Below are 21,354 nucleotides of genomic sequence, written 5' to 3'. Positions count from 1 at the left end.
GCAGTTGTTTTAAGTGTGTGTTTACCACAACGTTCAGACATGCTGAACTCATTTGCTCATAACAGAAGTCCCTGGCAAAATGAGGCCTTTAATTTGCACTTCCTTTTAAAAATGAAATGAAAGATCATCATTAATGAATTTCAGGCAGCATTGCCAACTCACAAATTATCTCATGTCTTATAGTAATTCTCTTAAAGATGAACAATCCAGACTCACAGAATTATGCAAAAATATCAGTTTTCCCTTTTTAAATTACTATTTTTATTCTTTGTTATTGTGGAGTGAAAAGCTATAACACTTTAGTAATATTACATACCAAAAAGAGTAAACTATAGTCAGGACTAAGAGAGCTGTTTCATCACATTTTGTCATACCTGCTGATGCAACTGAGATTTTCCCTTAGGTTGGCTGTAAAATTATGGCCTAATAACAACCAATAGAAGAACTGGTTTTAAGGTTTGAGGAGGAAAACATTTCACATTAGCCAGTTTATTCTATGTACTTTGGATCTCCTAGACACGTCCCCTAGTCTTTTTAAAAAGCAATATTCTGTTCTCATTTTTCAGCAATGCTACACTTTATATTTTTCATCAATTTTATTTATAAAACAGATCAGGAGAAATAAGTACTAATTACTCCTAGCTACATAAAATAAATTAACATGCTAAAGGAAGCATTCAATAACTAATGAGTAAAAGTCATAAATCAACACTTGCTAGGCAGCTGTCACAGCTGCTTGTTCACTCCCCCTCAGTGGGATGGGCAAGAGAACCAGAGAGCAGAAGTGGGAAAACCCATTGTGTAATATGGAAGGCAAAGCTGGGCATGCAAGCAAGGCAAGACATGGAATTCACACAATGCTTCCCATGCGCAGGTAGATGCCTGGCTGTTTTCAGGAGAGCTCCATCAGGCACAAGAGTTATTTGGGAACACAAATGCCATGACTCTGAAGGTCCTCCCTTCAGTTTGTGGAGGCTGAGCATGACGTGACAGTATGGATTATCCCTGTGAATAATCCATTTGGGTCAGCTGTCCCCACTGTGCTCCCTCCCGTTCTATTTGGTGAATTTGGGTCAGCTGTCCCCACTGTGCTCTCTCCCAGCCTCTTGTCCACCCCCACCCTACTTGCAGGGTGGCAGCAGAGCGAGAAACTGGGAAAGCTTTGACTCTGTGTAAGCCCTGTTGGACAACAGCAAAAACATCAGCATGTTATCAACACTGTTTTCAGTCTGAAATTCAAAACACAGCACCAGACAGGCTGCTACAGGGAAAATTAACTCCATCCCAGCCATACCCAGTACAAGACTTCATTCTGTAGAAATAACAGGGAAACATGCAAAGGCCATACCTTCATTTCAATGACTGTTTGCAGAGCCTTCGTCTTTGCTGGCTCAGGCTGAAGTTGGGTTCTTCTATGCAATTCCTGTGGAGGGACACGATAGAAATAAGCTTGACGACTCATCTTACCATTATTTTAATCACTCACATGAACTCATTGCAACAAAATAAGTCTGATGACAAGAAGCAGGTAACTCCAAGTGCTACAGGTGCTTCCCAGGCTGTATCCCCTCTGCCACCACTGCACTCCCTATCTTATGTTACAGCCAACTCTGACAGCACATGCGCTATTTCTGAAACCCCTTATCAATAATTAACAGCAGGCGTGACAACCCAGCAAGGAATTTCTTAGTCCAGATACAATGCTGCTGTTGCTGCTTAAACACCAAAACTTTATTCAATTCTGTTACTAATTCAAACACTGGTGTTAAATCTTTTACTGCAGTTTCTTCTTAATTTTTCCTCTATTGTCTGAAATAAGCAATTTAAACACATTATATTCAAATTTGACATTTTAAGGATAATAATTATGTAGTGGGCTGACGCAGCACACGTTACAGTAGCATTAACATTTCAGTTTTCACATTTTCATACTGTTTTTTATGCATCTTAATCCACAGGCAAAAGAAAAATGGATTGCATTTGGTTAAGACAAAGTTAACAGTACCAATACATACTGGTCTTTATAAAAACAATAATTAAAAAAAAACCCACAAGAATATGAAGACAGCAACACTCAGTCTCACGAAACCAGAGTTGCATCTTGGTATGACATATCCCAATAAAAAACTCACATAACTACCTGGAAAAAATGTAGTAAAAGTGTGACAAAACACCTTCATTTGAGAATTTGGTGATGCTGATTCCCTTCCCATAAACCATATGAGAAGTTTATTAATAAAAAATCCTGAAACAGGACAGATATTGTCCCATTTCTACTCCTTTGGAGTCTTTCTGCTCTAAAAGACAGAAGTGCCATCCTTGATGTCTTTATGTCCCAGTTCTTTCTATTGCAGTACTCCACACAGACTCCTGAACTAACCTTGTAGCCATGAAAAAGATGTTTATGCTTGAGGCCAAGGAGCCAAGTTATAACCAAGGTATAACCTCCTGTATAAACCACAAGTTTAAAAGTCATTTTTTGTATCACAAATTATCAATCAGTTTCTTCTGTGCAGCAACAAACATATTGCTTATCCATGACTGTGAGAAACAACTGCTCTCAAAGACTAATTACTGTATGTTATTAAACTGAAGTCTACTGCTAATAAACATCTTTATAAAATAGATTAAAAAATGTGCAGCCTAATGTACTAAAATAACTGGAAGTGACATATTAGTATACTTAACACTAAGTCTGAACAGTTTCTTATTAGATTAAATGTATTGCAGGTACATATACATATATTTAAACCACTGTTAACAGATAACAGTGAACTTATAATTTTGCTTTTATGCATTTTTCAATTGCTTTGGCATTTATGAAATCGTATATCTGATTGGACCTTTTTCCTTGTGGTTTTTTTAATTTAAATGCAACTCTCCATATTATAAAAAGAAAGACATTTTTGCAAATCACCTATGCAAGGAATCATTCAATCACCACCAGCTGTTTTTCTTAGATGAAATAAGTACCTTCACTGCACGAATGTTTTAAAAAATAAGAGTATGTAATGAATTTGTCATACAGTTACAAAAAAGAATAGTTGGCCAGTCATACCACTATCAGATCAGCAAAAATTACAGCTAATTCTAAGACCAGACTTTGCTCCCCAGGGCCATATAAACTGAGCTGGAATATAAACAGGATTCCACACATTGCCCAGGGAGACAAACCAGAGTTTCCACCCCCTTAGCCAAAGATGTATAGACTGCCAGAGATGCGTATTCCGAGATGTCTATCATAGCATGAAGCCTTGCCTCATAATGCTTTTCCTGTTTGCTTTATGAATCAATCTGATGCTGGCTGACTTAAAAGCTTTTCTTCTCTATCCCTGATGGTAAAATGAAGCAGACTTTAGGATTCTGGAGAAGATCAGAAAATTACTCCCACTTTATTATTTTGTGCGGGTTTTCTTCCAATCAGATTCAAATGTTTGGAGACTCCCACAAGGCTCAGTTCTTGGATTTATGTTGTTCTATGTATGTGCTTTTTCATTTGGGGTACCTGATTCAGGAATATACTTTTGGGGTACTAATTTAAAGATACACTTTATGTGCATGATACCTTACCTTGATTGTCTGAGGTCATCTGGAGGCTTTCAAATTTGCCTGAACAGCTAAGCAAAAGATATTCTAGAGATTTCAGAAAGTCCTCATAGCCTAAGGAAACCAGATTTTTATCCATTACATCATTTCTGGAATGATGTCTATTTCTTGTTTTCAATTTCTTTTAATAAAAAGCCCAGGGAGACAAGTAAAAAATGTGGGCGGGGGAAATCAAAAACTTACCAAGGATAGTTTATTTAAACCTAAACTGTATTGAAGGGAACTCTTGATTCTTAAATCCATGAAAACATTCTTGTGTCATCATCTCTGTAACAATCAAAGCCTATACTAAAAATCTCTCAGAGATGCAATCATTTATAAAAATAATTTTCTTTATATCCCTCTACATGACACCTGCAAATAGTAGAAATTCTGAGTAACCACTTTGCACATGGAAATTAATTATAATGCTGTGTAACCAAATGCCCACACCTTGTATTTCCTGATGATGCTCCGTTGTCAAGGTTATTAACACACCCACACAAAACTAGCAGGTAATCAGATCTTCTTCACATTAAATTTACTTTAATAGTCTTGGCTTGTAGACTAAAATGAGCTTCAATCCAAACTTGGCCATTGCTTTCTCCTTCCACAATACTAGGTTAGCATCTTGTATTGGCCTCAGAAGTAACTTAAACACCAAAAAAGATCCAAAGAGCAGACAGAGTATATTTGTAATCTTAAAATACTGGTGGAAGATGAATTCTACCCTTTTATTCAGAAATTGATAAGATGATACTGCAGGATTTTGTCATTAATCACTGGTGCTGAAAATCCCCACTACGTAGCATAATCTGAACCTAATACTAATTACCCAAATAAAACTGTGTTTTTATCCCAGCTATATTAAAAGACACTTCATCCCTTAGCTGTAGGAAAGCCAGGGTGCTGCAAACTTATCCTTCTTTACTCTGTTTCTGAATTATTTTATTAATGTTCCCAAGACATCAGTGACTGTGTTGTTCTCATTCAATGATACCAATACTGTCAATGTAGTTCAAGGTTTTACCTTTATTTACACAAAACTGCCTAAAATAATGAAACAAAGTGCTAGAAAGGAAATGTTCAGAAATATAGGCAATTTGGAGATGATGTGAAACTGTGAGTGTCTGCATTGGAAGAAGAAAGAAAAATTATTAAAGAAGGCAGTACAAAAACTGGCATGAGTAACCATTGTGTCAGTAAATGCAGCTTTTTGCCTTCACAGACAAAATGTACCAATCTGCAAATCACAGCAGGCAATGGCATAGGAGCTGCTAGTTCTCTCAAACACCCCAAAGCACACTGGTTCCATTCTCCTGGAAAAAAAAAGCTTTGGTAGTTCTTCTACAGGATCAGCCTGTCTGAACTTAAAAATTTAGATCAGCAGTATTTCAGTATTTCAATCTTTTAAGTAAAAGCACAGCACTTACCTGAAGTGTCTAAACCGTAGTGTTTCTTTAGTCAAAAATACCATTAGAAACACTGATAAAATTTGATTTAATCAGAATACTAGAAAAATATAACATACAGGAATTGATTCATTCTTAACATGCAGACTTCTCTGCTGTTTTCTAACTCTTCACATCCACCCCCAACCAAAACAGTCTCACAGTAATTAAAATGAAAGTAGATTTAAGAAATCCTGATCAAACTCTTTGTCTTTCTGGAAACCATAAATTGACAACACAAAATTCCTATGTCTGTCTCCACTGTGCATGAATAGAGAGCCCTTTTATTGGAAAGGGTTCTAAAAATCATGTTACCATGAATTTTCTTTTAAAAATTCACCATTGTAGGTATTTGAACTCTGGGAGAACCTGATAAAAGAAATTTTGTCAAATTCCAACAAATTTTACAGTTTGGAGAATTGAAAATGTGTTTATAAGAACATGAAATGAAAAATCAGAGGAAATGGGAAGGGTGGATAGCTACAAAAGTCCTGCAGAGATTTTCTTTGTAAATTAGGGGTATTAAAATGTGTTAAGTTCTCAGAGTTAAGCAAAATACTCAGATGCATGCCTAATTATCTCTCTTTTTGTCATTTTAAATAAACAGACATGAATTTTGATGAATATGAAAGAAATTGCATTTATCAGGGATCACCACCAAACTATAAAACAAAGGTCAATAGTTCATGACAATGGAGAAGTCCAGTAACAATCTCAATGGCCCCAGTACTACTCTTGAACAATGAGTCTAACACCATCTCTGGCCTACATTTAAAAACTTGGAGATGTAAAGAAGAGTATGAGGGAGAAAGGAAGAGTTTTTACACCAGTTGAAAATCACCACATTGAATCATGAGCCAAAGCACTTCTTTACAATGATCAGACTTCAATTTATTCCTGAACTCATGCATATAAGAGGGGCTTATGAAGTTTTACTAACATACCTAAAGATAGACTATGAGGAAAAATAATCTGAGCTTTAAGAAACTCAGCTTTTCTTTGACCTATATGTCAAAAACCTTAAGCAAACACATGCGTTGTCATACTGGAAGTTTGTCCTCTGGCAAGAGACCACATATAAAAAGTTTCAAGTGAAAACAAGATTTGTATATGGAGCTTGAAATGCATGTGGGACAATTTAATTTGTAATTGAAAGCACACAGTCTTTTTTCTGAAAGGAGCTACTGAAACTCTACTTTTACCAGAATTCTTGAAAATTTATTTCTTTTCTTTGTAGAAGGAATAAAACTCCTAGAGGATCATTTCTGTTTTGCACAGTACCATTAATCTCTTGTCCTCTTACCAAAATTACTTCCCCAAATTTAGAAAAAGGGAAGAGTTATTGCTACACACATATTTTCAGAAAAAGAAACTTTGATGATAAACAGTTTTCTCTCTTTTCACCATTTCCTTTAAGAACGCATACTGAAATGCTTGAGTGTCTGCAGTAAAGGAAGGCCATATATTTGTTTTCAGGTGTAGTGCATTAGAATCAGAAAACAGACATTCCAACTGCTGCTTACAATTCTGCAAAGCAAATATACTCTAGAAACATCTTGGCTAAAAATCTTTCTCTTTTCAGTGCATATAAAGCTTTATAACTGCATGGAAAAATATGCCTTTTTTTAAAAGCTAAATGTTTAAATAGTCATTTATTAGTAACTCATGTGCACTAAAAAGAATAATTTAATTTGCAGTAGGACACAAAAATGAAACATTGTTGGTAGCTATAAACCAGGATTTTTAACTATTTGGTTTTGGGTGTGGGGATCTTTTTTTAGAAGATTATCTTTTATTAAAATCACATCTTCAGATTCTTAAAATGCAAAATCCTTATTGTTACAAATCCTTTGTGTAATCCATAGTGTTTAAAAAAATCCTTATCCAACAAATCCACTATTTTGAAGACTTATTTCCACTTCTTCCCTCCCATTTAGAAGCTTGAGCACACAAAGAACTTTTTAATAAGGCCAAGCAGAAAGCAATATCCCATCAGTTTTAGAATGAGTGTAACACTAACCGTGGAGTAATAATGGAATTCCACCTTAGGGTGTAACTAAGAATAGACTTCCCTTGCTCCTGCCATCAAAAGCATACAGGCAACACTTAAAAGGGTAAAGTCACAGCAAAGATTACCAAATACAATCCCAAGATCCAGAACACACAGTAGAGATGCTGCTGTGTGCCAGCTCCACTCCTCATAAATAATAAAAAACAAAAACCATCTAAACATGGATGGTACTTGCGGGACAGGATGTTAACAGCAGTGCCAACACACAGTGTTTGTGGTATTTCTATAGGCCAGTTCATCTAAATAGAGGAAAGCAGTTTCCAATAGTTCTTTCCATACTCACACAACTAACCTCCTGATAAGTTCCTTAAACAAGCTGAAACCTAAGAGTTCTGTCCTAGAAAAACAAAAAGACAAAGGGTGATATCCTGTTTAGTGCTTTCCCCACCTTCCAACCTATGCGCACACCCAACAACATTTGTTTAATTTCTGCTCTGCACCAGTGCTCCTCTTCAGCCTGATTGCAGATGCAAAATCAATTCAAATTATTAAATTAAGAACTTAGTTCTCAAATGGCAGCAAAATAGCCCTGCCAAAACCAGACTCGCACTCGACAACTCAAAGCCATAAGTACTACATATTTCCCACACTTGCTGCACAGAGCTCTTAAGGTTACTGCAGAATGTGTTAGCTGGTGTTAACATGCACAGAACTTCAAACATGTGTTCACTTTTCTGGTAGAAATCCTTTTATAAACTTTACACTAAGAAAACACCAATCACTGTAAACAGCCTGAGCCAACCCAGGGGAGTGCTGGCCCACCCCCATGTTGCAGTAATACTTCAAATTTATTAGCACAGGATTTTTTAATTTGGAAAAGCACAGTTGTACCTACTAATGTCCAGACTTATTAATTGATATACTCTTTTGTTATTGCTTTTCTGAGCCTACATTTTCATGTCTCTTTTCCTTTCATGTGGACTTGGTGAAATCACTAGCTAAAATAACTTACGGGTTTGATTTTCAGTTCCCTAATTCTCCAGGAAGGGCTTTTCTAAATATGGGTGAGTTTTACTTACATGCGTTTAAAATTACTGCTGGTTTAGGCTATTTAGTATTTAAACTTAATCAGCAAAGCCAGCAAACATCTGAGTTAATAAGACTTCAAATGTGTAAATTCATTGGCTCTGAGGCTCAAGTTTTTTTAAAATGCAGAGTTCTGTGACAATATTTGTGGCGTCCAAGGGCCCATATTGAGATGAATACTATCCAATACATCAGTCAGTGGAACTGAGCAGAGCCTCAGCAAGCTCACAGGTGACACCAGGCTGAGCAGTGCTGTTGGTTGGGAAGGGATGGGTGAGAGGGACAGTGACAGGCTGCAGGAATGTGCTCCTGGGAACCCTCAAGGGCCAGGTCCTGCACCTGGGTGGGGCAATGCCCCAGTTGGGTGATGAGTGGGTGCATGGAGAGCAGTGCTGCAGAAAAGAAGTGGAGATAGAAAAATTAGATTAAAAATTAGATTAAAAATTAGATATTATTCTCTAACAAAGATTACAGTCATCCTATCATCATGTAACAGAATGTCAAAGCTCTCAGTTAACAAGATATTATCTCCCCTAGATACTCAGGGAAATGTCATCCCTACATTCCCAAGTGTTCTATATAGCTGTTCGGTTATGCAAATATATGGCAGAGAGGGACATGAGAGCAGTACCCTAAAGAGATAAGACATGGATAATTTTTCACATAATTTGAGTGACATGCGTGCTTTAGCAGGTGGGCATTTTGGTTTCGTTTAAAAAAAAAAAAAAACAAACTCATAAATAGCATGCTTTTTTAACCTAAAGCTAAAATGTTATGCTTGTCTAAAGAACTCACCCCACCACAATCTCACTAAAAAAAAGAAAGGAAGAAATTAGTTTGCACTGACTTAAAAAAAAAAAAGTCCTATTTTTGGATCTGCCAGAAACTGAATTTACGGCACCTACCAATTCAATGCAGCTCTGCCTATCAGTTGATATTTGCCAACCAAGTCTTCCTCAAGAGGGAAGCAGTGGGGGTAATGTCTAAACATTTGAGAATGCAGAACACTTATTTCACTCTGAAATTACAAGAACACATTAAAATCAGAAAAACAGAGTTGATTGTATATGAGAATATTGGAGTGAAGCAAACAACACCCATGTCCTCTACAACAGCCCTGCTGCACAGCCTGTGTTCTACCACAACTACAGAAAGGAACTGTTCAATTCATATAGGAAACAACCTGCACAAGTAGTGAATTGAATATTTATCATTCTATGAAGTTTGTCAAGAGTCTGTTAAAGTGAAGCTCATACATCAGCTCACAATAATTTAAAAAAAAAAAGAAAAAGGAATAAAATCCACTTAGCACCTGCTCTGAATCTTTTTCCATTGCCTGGGAAACTAAGTGTTGCTTGGTAACTCAAATCCATCTGTTCAAATTTCCTCTTCCAGTCTTCCATTTTTATCAGAACAGAAAAACCCACACATGAACTGAAAATATGATCAAAAAAAAAAAAAAAAAAAAACCAAAAAAAAAAAAACCCACCATATTTTATCACTGCATAAAAGATACAACAGTTCCATATCTGTTTTTCTATTATGGTGGAGTGAAAAGTGTCTGATGTTGTCTCTTAGAAACAAAATCACTTCATATCACAGACTTAAGAATGGGAAAATAAATTCTTTATTTTATTCCTTTTCCTTACCTCAGGGCAATACAAGGAGCAAGACACCATTCCTCACACAATTCAGACTTCTCATGCTGCCACGAATACCTATAGACCAGGGGCTGAGGGACAGTTTAAAAACTACTTCCCTGTGCATCAGTACTCAAAACAAATGCTGAATGTGTAGATACTATAAGTATATCCAAATGCTTCGTTTTCTCCATAGATGTAAATCAAAATAATCTCAACCAAAATTACTGTTATTATCTGTTGTGATTAAAAACAGACCCTAAAGGAGAATTTTCGAAACTTTATGAATCCATGTAATGATGCTTGCATAGGTTGAGACTGGAAAACTGGCAAATAGAGAAAAACTGCATGTTGACATAGGATACTAAATTCTGTACAGAAGACATGATTATGTGTACTTTAAAAATCCACCATGTTCCAAATAGAAGTGGCAGCAATAACAAACCACTGTAATCTATGCTTTCCATGTTTTACATTTTTTTTAGGCACAAAACTTACCTCAGTATAGGTCTGGGGTTTGGTTTGTTTTGATAACTTTTGGAGTCACTATTACAGAAGGCCTGAATACAGCAGGTACAGTTTCGACAAATAAAACTTCCTTAATATACTGAGAAAAAAAATTACATGCTATGTATTATCCGATTTCTGTATCTTTATAAACTCAAAAACTTGGAATTAGTGCTATTATAAACATCTTCTGTCATATTTGTTTCAAAAGAGAGGCAGAGTCAGCTCTTGGCTTTTCAGAGTGATACTTTGTTTCAGGAGAACTTTATAAAGAAGAAGGTTCAATGTTTTCTGCTCTTAGCCAGGCTGTCCTTCTGAAGAACACATTCTCTCTTTTATGTGGCGCATAAGACAATGTAATGCTCATGAGCCCAGAGGTACTGCAGGGACCTCAATTCATACCCAAGAAGGAGCTTTCTCTTTTTTATCATTTCTCCTTTCTCTTGTACATTAAAATTAGAGGTTAATTCAGTCTAAGGCAAGTATGGGATGTATAGACAAGACACCATCAACCCTTTCAAGCTCTGGTTCATACACTGAACAATATATAAAAAGCAGAGGGGTTACAGTAGCCAAAAGTTTCAACAAAAGTATTTTTGAACTTCCAGAATAAAAAAAGTTTATATGTGAATTCCTCCCCCCTTGCAGGATTTCCACATATTGATCAGCAGCATTATTAAATAGACATCTACATGGACCTTTACATACCTGTATGCATTTCATGCAATGTTAAGTATAGGTATCACAAGATCAGTTGCTAGTCCACAAAATGGTAATTTTTAATCATCAAAGTGGCAAACATCCTACTCTATGTGGGAAACCAGAACAATTTAGTCAGCCCACAGCCTCTTCCTTTCTGCTCACTGGACAGTTATGCCAGGCTGCACACCACTACCATTTTCATTAAAAACTTGCAACTCATTACTAATCAAAAGACCAAAAGCACATTCATTTTATGTATAAAAATACAGACATTTCCCATCCATAAGCAGACACATCCTGTCACTAAGTCATTCCAACAGCATTTTGATCATCCATTAAATCTACTTCTCATTTTAAGGTGGGAAGGAAGGTCAAACACACAGTCAGTGTTTCATGCAGAGCTACCTCATCATCCACTCTAACAATTGCACAACCCCAACAATCACACTCAAGAACTGTTTCCTCATCAGGACAGTGAAAGATAATTCATGGGACACCTTATGTGCCAGAAGTAATCAGGATCCACAGTTTTAGGAATCCACAGTCATGCCTCCTTCCAGGATCAGGAAAGCCCATGCAGTGTTCCCCTTCAGCTGAACAGCCTTGAGCAGCACAGGGATACACTGCACTGCTTCCCAGGGCAGTTCAAGTGGCAATAGATTCCTTTTATTTACAGAGTTGGATGAACAGGTCTAACTCATTATTTATGAAAATACTTCTGAACTAGAGATATTATTTTTATGCCATTTTGATTCAATCAGCTTATGATCTCCATGACAGGCAGAAGTCTCACTGGTAAGCGGAGATATGTAGAATAGAAACAGAATTCTCAACGTGCTAAAAGACTCCTTTTAAAGTCATTTCAGTCAATAAGCCATTTCTTCAAGGTTTGTCTTACACGAAACATGTTCTGTAGTACAACTACAAGCTAAAATTCCACTTCAGAACACTTTTTGCCCCCCAGAAATGCCAAAAACATAAAACACCAGCAATGGAAATGAGAAAGGATGTACAATAATATAAGCAAAATTACCTGTAAAAGTGTTGGTTTACTTCTCCATTCTAACTACACGAACAAGATTGGTTTTATACAACTGTGAAACTACCTTCAGTTTGACAAGGAAATGTGCAACAGCACAGGTTGGCAGAAGAATCTAGTGTTACTATGGAGATTTGATTTGTAGAGTTTCACTTTTAAAGAGCAATTTTTTTTGAAAACACAATATGTTGCTAAAGAATCCTTAGCCATACTGAGAAAAGACAATCTGAAAAAATCTCAATCTCTATTTAGCACTTAATAAATGCACTAAGACTTCACAGTCTATATACTGTTGACAAAATTAGCATAATGAAAACTTGCAGGTAAGTGTATACCAAATGAATTCTTTTTGAATTCTATGACCTAAAACTCATAATAGAAAACAGAGAAAACTTTAGTCCAAAACACATGGATTGTGATATGTGTAACAAAGGAGAACCAACCTTTTCCTGACTTTTACATACATTTCAAAAAACATCTCACAGACATATTAATAATGTAGTTCTGAAATAGCTGAGCAAAAAGTGCTAAATAAGTCAAAGCTACAAAATTTCACTCAACAATTCCTTGCCAAGTCTCCACCCTAAAGACTACTATATTTTAGGGGATGAAATAATTTTCTTTCATCATTTATTCTTAAGCCCAGTTATTAGAACATAAATATTAATGCTGTTAACTCACTGATTATCAAGTTAACAGAAAATTTCTATGCACTGAGGCTGCAAAGAGCTATTGCCCCTCACTTAAATATATTTATGGTTCACCCATCCATCAAGTCTACACTTTTCTTCTGCTATTTCTGTTAGGAGTTAGGCATCTGTTAATGCTGACACCTCAGGGATTCTGTAACTCATACTGATTATTCTTTTCTTTCCATTCTCCCTTCACACTACAGAGCAACAACTCTTAACCTCAATACCACCTGAAATGTTTGATTTCACATTTATTTCCTATTTCTTTCTTAAAGTTTTTATAGGCTTAGACAAGGTCAGTCCTAACAATTCTTTCAAATGTGGCAGTTTGTTTTCTATGTCTTCCCAAACATCCCTGTGAGGAATTTGATCTAGACCTTCTGTAAATCACTTGGGAGCTTGAATCTGTCACTGGTTTAAGCACACAGGACTCACAGAATATGCCAAATCTTCAGCCTAGATATAAATGCCATTCATACACCTTCCATAGTTTCAATTCACTGCTTAAGCCACATTTAGGAGCTCTTAACAAGTACCAATGTACCAAATTTTCATTAAATTACAAAAAAAAAAAGATCTGTTAAGTTACCCAGTACATCTCTGAATTGGCAGATTTTCCTTCATTTAAATATAGCAGTAGGCTGATAATAACCATTACCCAAGCTCTACTGACATCAGATAACAAAGCTTATAAAAAAAGACATTTTGGCACAAGTAATTCAAAACAAAGAGTTCCAGATAATTTAAGGGTTAAAAAATATAAGAAGTAGGTTAACTGTACAGAGAAGAGAGAAACTGTGTGGAATAAGAACAGAAACCTAGAGAGTATAAAAAGTTAGCTGGTGGAGAATTGCCAACTACATAACTCTGTTGACATATTACAGAAACAATTTATTCCATAGTTTACTTACTGCATTACTTCTTGGTTAAATACTATCTGGTTATTTACAGCTCTCTATGGACTCTCACAATAGAGTCAGGCAGATTTTCTAGGCCCCTATATCTTACCACACAGCCTCCATTTTCAAAATCACTTCTTCACATATCCTGCCAATTGATGGCCTTATCCCACAAATGTCAAAAATTCTTGGCATCAACTCCTACCTAACAGCAATATCTTCAGGAACAGGTCCACAGTCAGTACCTCAGCATGCTAAAGGCTCCCTTTACAGGCATTATTCATTTTCTATTTGGATATTGCTCTGTGCCTTTTTTGAGAAGATTGGGTTTCAGGGCTGAACCTTGGCTCTCAGCAGGTCTCTGTGAACCAATGGTTTGACTCTTTCCTTATTTACATCAGCACAAGTGTCATCCTAGTCAGTGACATCACTGCAGCAAAGCCATTGCAGATTAAATCATGTGCAAGTCTGTTAAGTATAACCATGAATCCGAGGATCTTACTGAATTTACAGGCAATACAAATGAAATGGATGTAACATCCTCATTTAGTAGCAAACATGCCAACAATAAAGCATCATTCTACATTAGATCTCTTATTTGCATTTGTCTCTTTCACTGCTCAAGTCCTCCACACCCCGTATCTCTGTAAACACAGTTTTGGAAGCGTATAATTCTATGAAAAACCTAACACCAAGTTTCTTTGAAATTTTAAGAAAAACATACTTTAAAGTAACTACATTTTATATACTTTTATTGAAAGTTCTTTGTCTTATTGCATTTGGACGACAGTATTTTCTTTAGAACAATTTACAACATAAGGACATTTTTGAAAAAAAAAATGAGTGCAATCTAATCCTTCTTTTCACAGGCTTCTTCTAATCCTCTTCTTTTTCATGTTTTCTGTGAGGAAAATGATGGTACACAGAGTGAGGTCATCACAGGGTGATCTAAGAGAAAGAATAAAACAATGATGGTTTAATTATTTTATCTTACAGAGCAATTAGGTTAAATGATTGTAATTCTGTACTTCATTAATATCTATCATGTAGCATTCTAAGAAGCAGCTACTATATAGGCCTCATATCAAATGGGCAGAATTATAAGCCAAGGAACTGCATCATTACCTGCCTCCATTTAGTCTTTCAAGTTGGGATCATCAATTCCTTTTTCTGACCTTCCTCCTATGCAATGCATTTCCTACCAGATGTTAAGAATCTGGAAGACAAGAAAAGGGAAGAACCCTAAATTGATCTGTAGCTCATATCATTGTCCAACCCCTTAAAACAAAAAAGTAAAGTGAGAAATTAAAATACAATGATAAAGTAAATTTAACTGAAAAATTAGAAAATAAAAATATTCCCAGATACATGCACAAATTGTTAGCTCTGTGATCACAAACATAAATACAAGTGTGACTGACAAATAATTCATTCACTGGAGCAAACTTACCACAGAAATGCTGGTAGGACTTCTGTGGTTCACCGAGAAGAATGGACCACCATGAGGGCCCCCCTTTAGTTCTTCTGCTACACCCTGATGTTCTCCTCCTCTGCAAATGTGTGCATATAGAACAATCCCTATATACAGAATAAGTACCATTTTATGGGGTTGTTTTGAATTAATCAATGACTGGTCCACAAAATGAGAAATGGTCATGGTAATGAGGGTTTTCTTGCTCAGGAACCAGACCTGAATATGCTTCAAAGTTTCACTTGCTAGTTCTCTTACCTATCTATAGGAAGAGGAACTAAATCTCAATATCCTTCTCTCTTTTCTTGAGCATATTAATGCTACCAAATGTCTGTCAGAATAGCTTTTAAAAACAGTTCTTAGAAATTCAACTGAATTATCACAACTTATCTGGTTGTAAACAATTAGTCTGAAATTATCTATTCACAATAAAAAATGCTTTAGAGGTTAGAATTAAAGAACTTTTCACACATTGCTGTTTTGTTTATGCATTTCTCAGGGGGTTGACTGTTGTGTTGGTTTGGGATGGTTTTTTTTCAATAATTAAGACTCACATGAATTATTTTTACCTTAGATTACTTAATAGCCTTACTCATGAGGTAGGTCTTTCCTGATAGTCATATGGGTTTCCAATACTAGCAAACCAAATATTCTAGGCACGGTGTTTAAACATGGTCATGCTCAATTACCAACATCTGAATACAGACATTTATATCCATATTTGGCTGTTAATCATTATTTACCTATACTCATCTGAATTGTCAGTTTACTTTATTGGCAAATAACAGTTGAAGAAAAAGTAGACTCTGTACTTCTATTATTAGATTAGCTCTATAAAGTCATTGAATTTGAGGTGACAGAACTTTCAAGCCTGAGTGAGAAGAGACTTTGCCTCAGGGTAAGGGCTAAAGAACACAGCAAGAACTACTCAGACACAGCAGCAATAGCTGGAGAGAGGGCAAATTGTTTTCTAGATAATGCAACTTACACAATTAACCTCATGGGCTTCCCTTACTATTTAAAGACCTGTGATGTCAGAATCTGAGAAACTCTAATCTAAACCAAATGATCTGAATAGGCTCATGGCTGGAAGGTGGGATATCTCAAAAGTAAGTGTCAGAGATTTAATTGTAATTTTTAAGTATAGGTACTCAGAATAAAATACTGACATGAAAACTTGCAACAGTGGAAGGAACTGCAGGTGTCCATCAGTTCCTTTCTGCATGTGCTCAGAATGTCTCTAATACTACCAGCACTAAGATACAAAATGTTTGCTTAAAATTGAAATATATTTGAATTACAGAACATTTTTTGTCTTCGTCTTGGAAGTCAGTTTAATGAGGATGTTCAGAGTGTGTTCTGTCCTTCCATTCTCGAGTAGCTCAGCTCAGTACACTTGTACTGAAAACCTTCATTAGGGCTGGACATCCTCAAATATCCACCTGGGAAACATGAGATTGCCATGAACACAGAGCTTCTGTCAAACTGCTGCACAGTACTGCCCAGTAGTTCTGAAATATCCCAATGTGCTATGGAAAAAGCATTTACCATTTTAGTAGAGTTTGAGGACTACAAGTCTCATGGTATATTAAAGTATCACAAAGAACACTTTTCCCTCCTTTTTTGTAGACTGTAAGAAATTTGCACATTTTTAAAGCACAAATGCTGTATTTTCACATGAATACATATAAAACTCACTGGGCTTCAAAGGTTCAGGCCCTGAACACTTCTTGTGCGGTCTTTATTTTCTAAAATTTATTTCTCAAATTTTGCTCAGTGTCCTTTAACCACAAAGAAATTAAGATCATATCCTATTAAGTTCCAAATACCCTAAAATACCAGCAGAACCTAATGAAAGAAGCCAAGCAAAATCTGGAACAGGTACATCTCACTGCTACTTCTCAGACCACTTCTCTGCTGATATTACATGAAAACAAAGCATCTTAAATAATCTAAGTTATGAAATTAGATTTTGTCAAGACTTTAAGCAAAATCATAAAAACAGTATTGTTCAAAGGGTTTGCCTTCATCAGGAAAAAAAAAAAAACCTGCTGAGATTTTAATGCCAGTAATTTCCAACAGAAAACATTTAACAGAAAGCAGTCTGGGCACTGCTCAGGTTACAAGTGAATGTATTTTATACTTAAGCTTTTGCATTACCGTAACACATTATCTCCTATAATTAGATTTTTCCAAAACCTCTAGAAAATGAATTTTCCACATGCTCTGGATTTTTGTTTATTGCCTAAACATGGTGTACATGAACTTAAACAATGCATTGTGGTAATAGGAATTATGAAAGAGCAACACTACAGCCTAATGGCCTACAGAAACAGTTCTGTAAAATCATCATTATCTCTAGCACAATATGCCTTAAACATACCACAGACTTTTAGTTTTGATCTTTATATCAAAAAGGGCAGAGATAAAAAAAAAAACCCACCTCATATAAATCCCCCAAAATATCCTCAGTACTAAACTCCTTAGCTCCAAAACTATTCTTCTGCTGCTATAATGTACATGCAGCCTAAAAGTCAGTGAAGAGCTTGCATTTTTCACATGTCACCCACCAAGCTGCAGTATAAGACTTTTCTCAGTTACTTTCTGATATTTTTGCCTTTCCTGTTTTCCTGCTATTTAGCAAGGAACAGATGGCCGACTAAAAAATAAATAAATAAATCACAGCCCATATTGTAACAATCCATGAGCTAGTACAAAAAAAGTTTAAAACCATCTTTTAATTCAGTGCTTTTTTCTCTTAACACTTAAAGCAACACAGACTTTCTTTCATTAAAAAGTCAAAGAATTGCTTGCTCATTTAACCTCAACCTAGAAAACAAACCAAAAAGTTAGATTTGATTTCTCAGTGCATTAAATTAGGCAAGATTAACAGATTCATATATAAGCACACTATATTTTGGCTCAGCTGTTATGGTACAGTGACATCTACAACAGCTTTTGACATGTGCTTTCAAGACAAAGCAATATATTGCTTCCAGTTATCACCTGTAGTGTTGACAATTATGAAAAATTAACAACACCTCATTATTTTCATTCCTTCCTCCACAATCAATCATTACCTCAGTTCCTTTTCAAGAAATCCCCAACCAGATCCAGAAAAATCCCAAAGAACTTTGTTCTTTACAGGTCATTTCCTGCTTTTTTATCTTGCTGGTTTCCAGGTTAGGTGAGACTCTGTCTCAGTGTGACAACATCTAAAATCTCATGTCCTTCAGGAACTTGCCAGCAACAAGAAATACAAGTGTAATGTAATAATGACTTCCAGTTCTGTCATCACATTGAACAATCCCAATACAAATTACTTTGTTCAGGTACCAGAGCGTATAAATCCACTCTTAATAAACTGGTTTAACACAGCTGAGAATACAATGAAAACTTTTAAAGATATTTCCTTTTCCCCGCAAGCTTTTGATAGGCTGTTCACGCAAGAAATCATTGGAAAAACTATTTTCTGAAGTACAACTCCAGAACTGTCAGGTGTTCTGTAAGACTCCACAGTTACAACATGCTCTATGTATGCATTGCCTCTCCTTCACAGGAAGTGTCAATTTTTAAATTTGTTTTTACAGATGAATCAGGATGTGTCATGCTTCAAATCTGAAATGTTGGAAGGTACAGTTTACACATCCAGAGCTCTGAAAGCATGCAAAACACAAAATTAGTGCAAAATATAGATAGTTCTATTTTATTTCTGAAAACAAAATAGGTGTTCTATAGAGAATTACATTCCTACACTCAAACCTTGCCATTCTCTTCTTTTTAACATTTATATGAATTTTATTGTGAAACTAAAGAAAAGTTACTTTTGCATTTGGAAACATTCATGACAGGAGCAATGGTATTATCACTGTCTCAGAAATATTAGAAAACACTTATGGATGCAGTAAACAAGTTTGAATTTACACTGGAGAAAAAAATTAAATACTCGTCTAAAAGATCTTTAAAAGAACACTTGTCTGTCTTCAGAATCCATCTTTTTCATGAGACACTTCACCTAGTATATCATGCAAGAGAACTAATATAAATCATCCCCCAAAACATTTTTTACGGATCCATTAATACCACAAATATCACTTTACATATAAAGATGCTATATATGTTATATTACTTACATAGAATACTCTGTTCCTGTAGCCAGGAAATTCACTTGGAAAAGAAAGATTCAGAGTCTGTACATTAACATGGATTTTGTGTATGCTGTTTCTATTTATCTAGAAGCAGCTGCCATTACCAAGCAATTGCTTTTGGAGAAGGTTGGGAAATAAGTGAAGTCCAAGCTGTGCACCAGGCAGGTGTGAGAGCCAGGCAGCCACAAAGTCACTGCCGTGCTTCACACACCTGGAACAGAGCTGGGAAAACAGCTGCTGCTTACTCTGCACCTGCACCAGGGCTACACTCCCAGCATGAGAGAGGGAAGAACAAGGCATGACTGCTACTGATCTTTGTGCCCCAAGTACAGATGAGAGTGGAGGAGGGTGTGAAGTTGAATACAGAAAGGGCCAAAACATCTCAAAGAAATCCAGAGTACAGACAAGCTGGTAAACTTTACTTTTTCCAAGTTGCTTGTCCTGATGTTTCCCTCTCCGTGAACCCCAAGCACTATGTAACACTTCAGGAAAGTTCTGAATACATTCAGAGACAGATACTCTGAACTAACAGTAATTCAGGGGGTAATCAGGGAGACAGTAGAATTTTTAAGCTGTCTTTAGGACTAACAGTTCAGGGAAGAAGGGCTCCAAACCTTCAAACAAAAAGGCTTTTCTGATATCTAAGAGTGCCAAGTAGTTTTCTCATTTCAATGTGTCTCAAAAGGAATACAGGTTAGCATATAACCTGATTAAATTTGTAATTCTGGGCAAATTTGTCTTGGGCAAAAAATTTGAGTATGGCTTCATCACAATCACCTGATGATGAGACACAGTAAACACCAAAGCGAGCCAGAAGTCTCACAGAAAAGTCTCAATTGTTTAAGCCTGATACTGGCTGATACTGTTATTGCTGAATTCCTCCTTCAAAGTGAAATGGAAAAGGGATGGTAGACAAAAATTAAAAACATTAGATGTGGAATATTTAACTCAGCTCTGAAAAAGGGGAGGACATTCTCGCGGAAAGAAAATTCTTGCAGGTCTTTCATAAAGCTGTGAGTCGCTGCAACCTCAAGCTGCAGAAGTCCAGGGAAAGATCAGGAACACCAATGACTGCCAAGTTTACAACACATAATTGTGACCTGGGCAGAACACAGTGAAATAAATTTAGCTGTCATAATGGCAAATGCAATTATTCAAATCATGTATAAAACCTATTTCAATCTGAAAAAACAAGCTTTCTTCATAAATTCCTTCATGCTGTAAATTGCCTAAATTTTACGTCCCTGTAGTAAATATCTATCCAAAAGAAAGTGCATAACTCCTACAGCTGGCAAATTAAATATGTTAAGCCAGCTCTTTTGCTCCTCTTCTCAGGAGAGCTTCTGCACAAAGTTTCAGCATTTTGTAAATAACTAGTAAGCATTTCACAACTATCATGATGCACATACCAGTTCCAAACCCTGTTTGGCAGCACTGTAATTGCACAGCCTATACTTCCCCTTATTTATGGCATTCATCACTGTCATTCTGCCCAATGATTCTAAGAGGAGGGGTTCATAGTCAATATTCAAACACATTTGACATTAGAACTAAAGCTCTATAAAATGGAATGAAAGATGCTTGTGAAGTACCATGGTTTGGTACTTCACACCATGAGCAAAACCATAAATTCATATACTGGGAATATTCAGCCTCCTAATAATACACTCACTTTGTTTCTAAAGAAATAAAAGGGAAGTTTTTATGAAACTTTCTAATTCTGTTTTTTTCTATCAGACACAAAAAAACACTCCGGTTTTCTGGATGTTTAAACCAGTTTTTTAGGCTTTGGTGGAAAGCAAGCCATTCAGAAAAAAAATGGTTAATAAATTAAAGAAAAATTTTGCATGTGGCACCTGGCTTCCAGATACATGTGATTGAGGCAAGAAACTCCTCCTGCTGCAGGACACAGCAGAAATAAATGATCAAAGTAGCCCCAATTTGGAATCCTTCCAGAAGCTCCATGTTACCATCCTGAAGCCCACTATTGTTTTGATAAATTCTATTATCTGAGTTGGTGTCAAAATGAATTTTTTTCCTGGGAGCCTATGCTTGTCTGTTCCCAATCTCTTGGTAAGAATTCCTTTTTCTGGCCAATCATGCTGTGCCTTAATGGTGCAGAT

The 21,354-nt window shown here is 36.1% G+C and overlaps 1 protein-coding gene across 1 annotated transcript in view; it reads right to left on the bottom strand.

Moving 5' to 3' along the window:
* ERC2 (ELKS/RAB6-interacting/CAST family member 2) overlaps window positions 1-21,354 on the bottom strand; it is a 295,631-nt gene that overhangs the window by 220,464 nt on the left and 53,813 nt on the right. The window contains exon 5 of the mRNA XM_053989685.1: window positions 1,349-1,423. Within this exon, the coding sequence (XP_053845660.1) occupies window positions 1,349-1,423 (75 nt within the window). The remainder of the gene's footprint in view (window positions 1-1,348; window positions 1,424-21,354) is intronic.

The sequence above is a fragment of the Vidua macroura genome, chromosome 13 (genome assembly GCF_024509145.1).
Source record: "Vidua macroura isolate BioBank_ID:100142 chromosome 13, ASM2450914v1, whole genome shotgun sequence".
Taxonomy (NCBI): Eukaryota; Metazoa; Chordata; class Aves; order Passeriformes; family Viduidae; genus Vidua; species Vidua macroura.
This window is presented reverse-complemented; position numbering and strand designations above follow the sequence as displayed.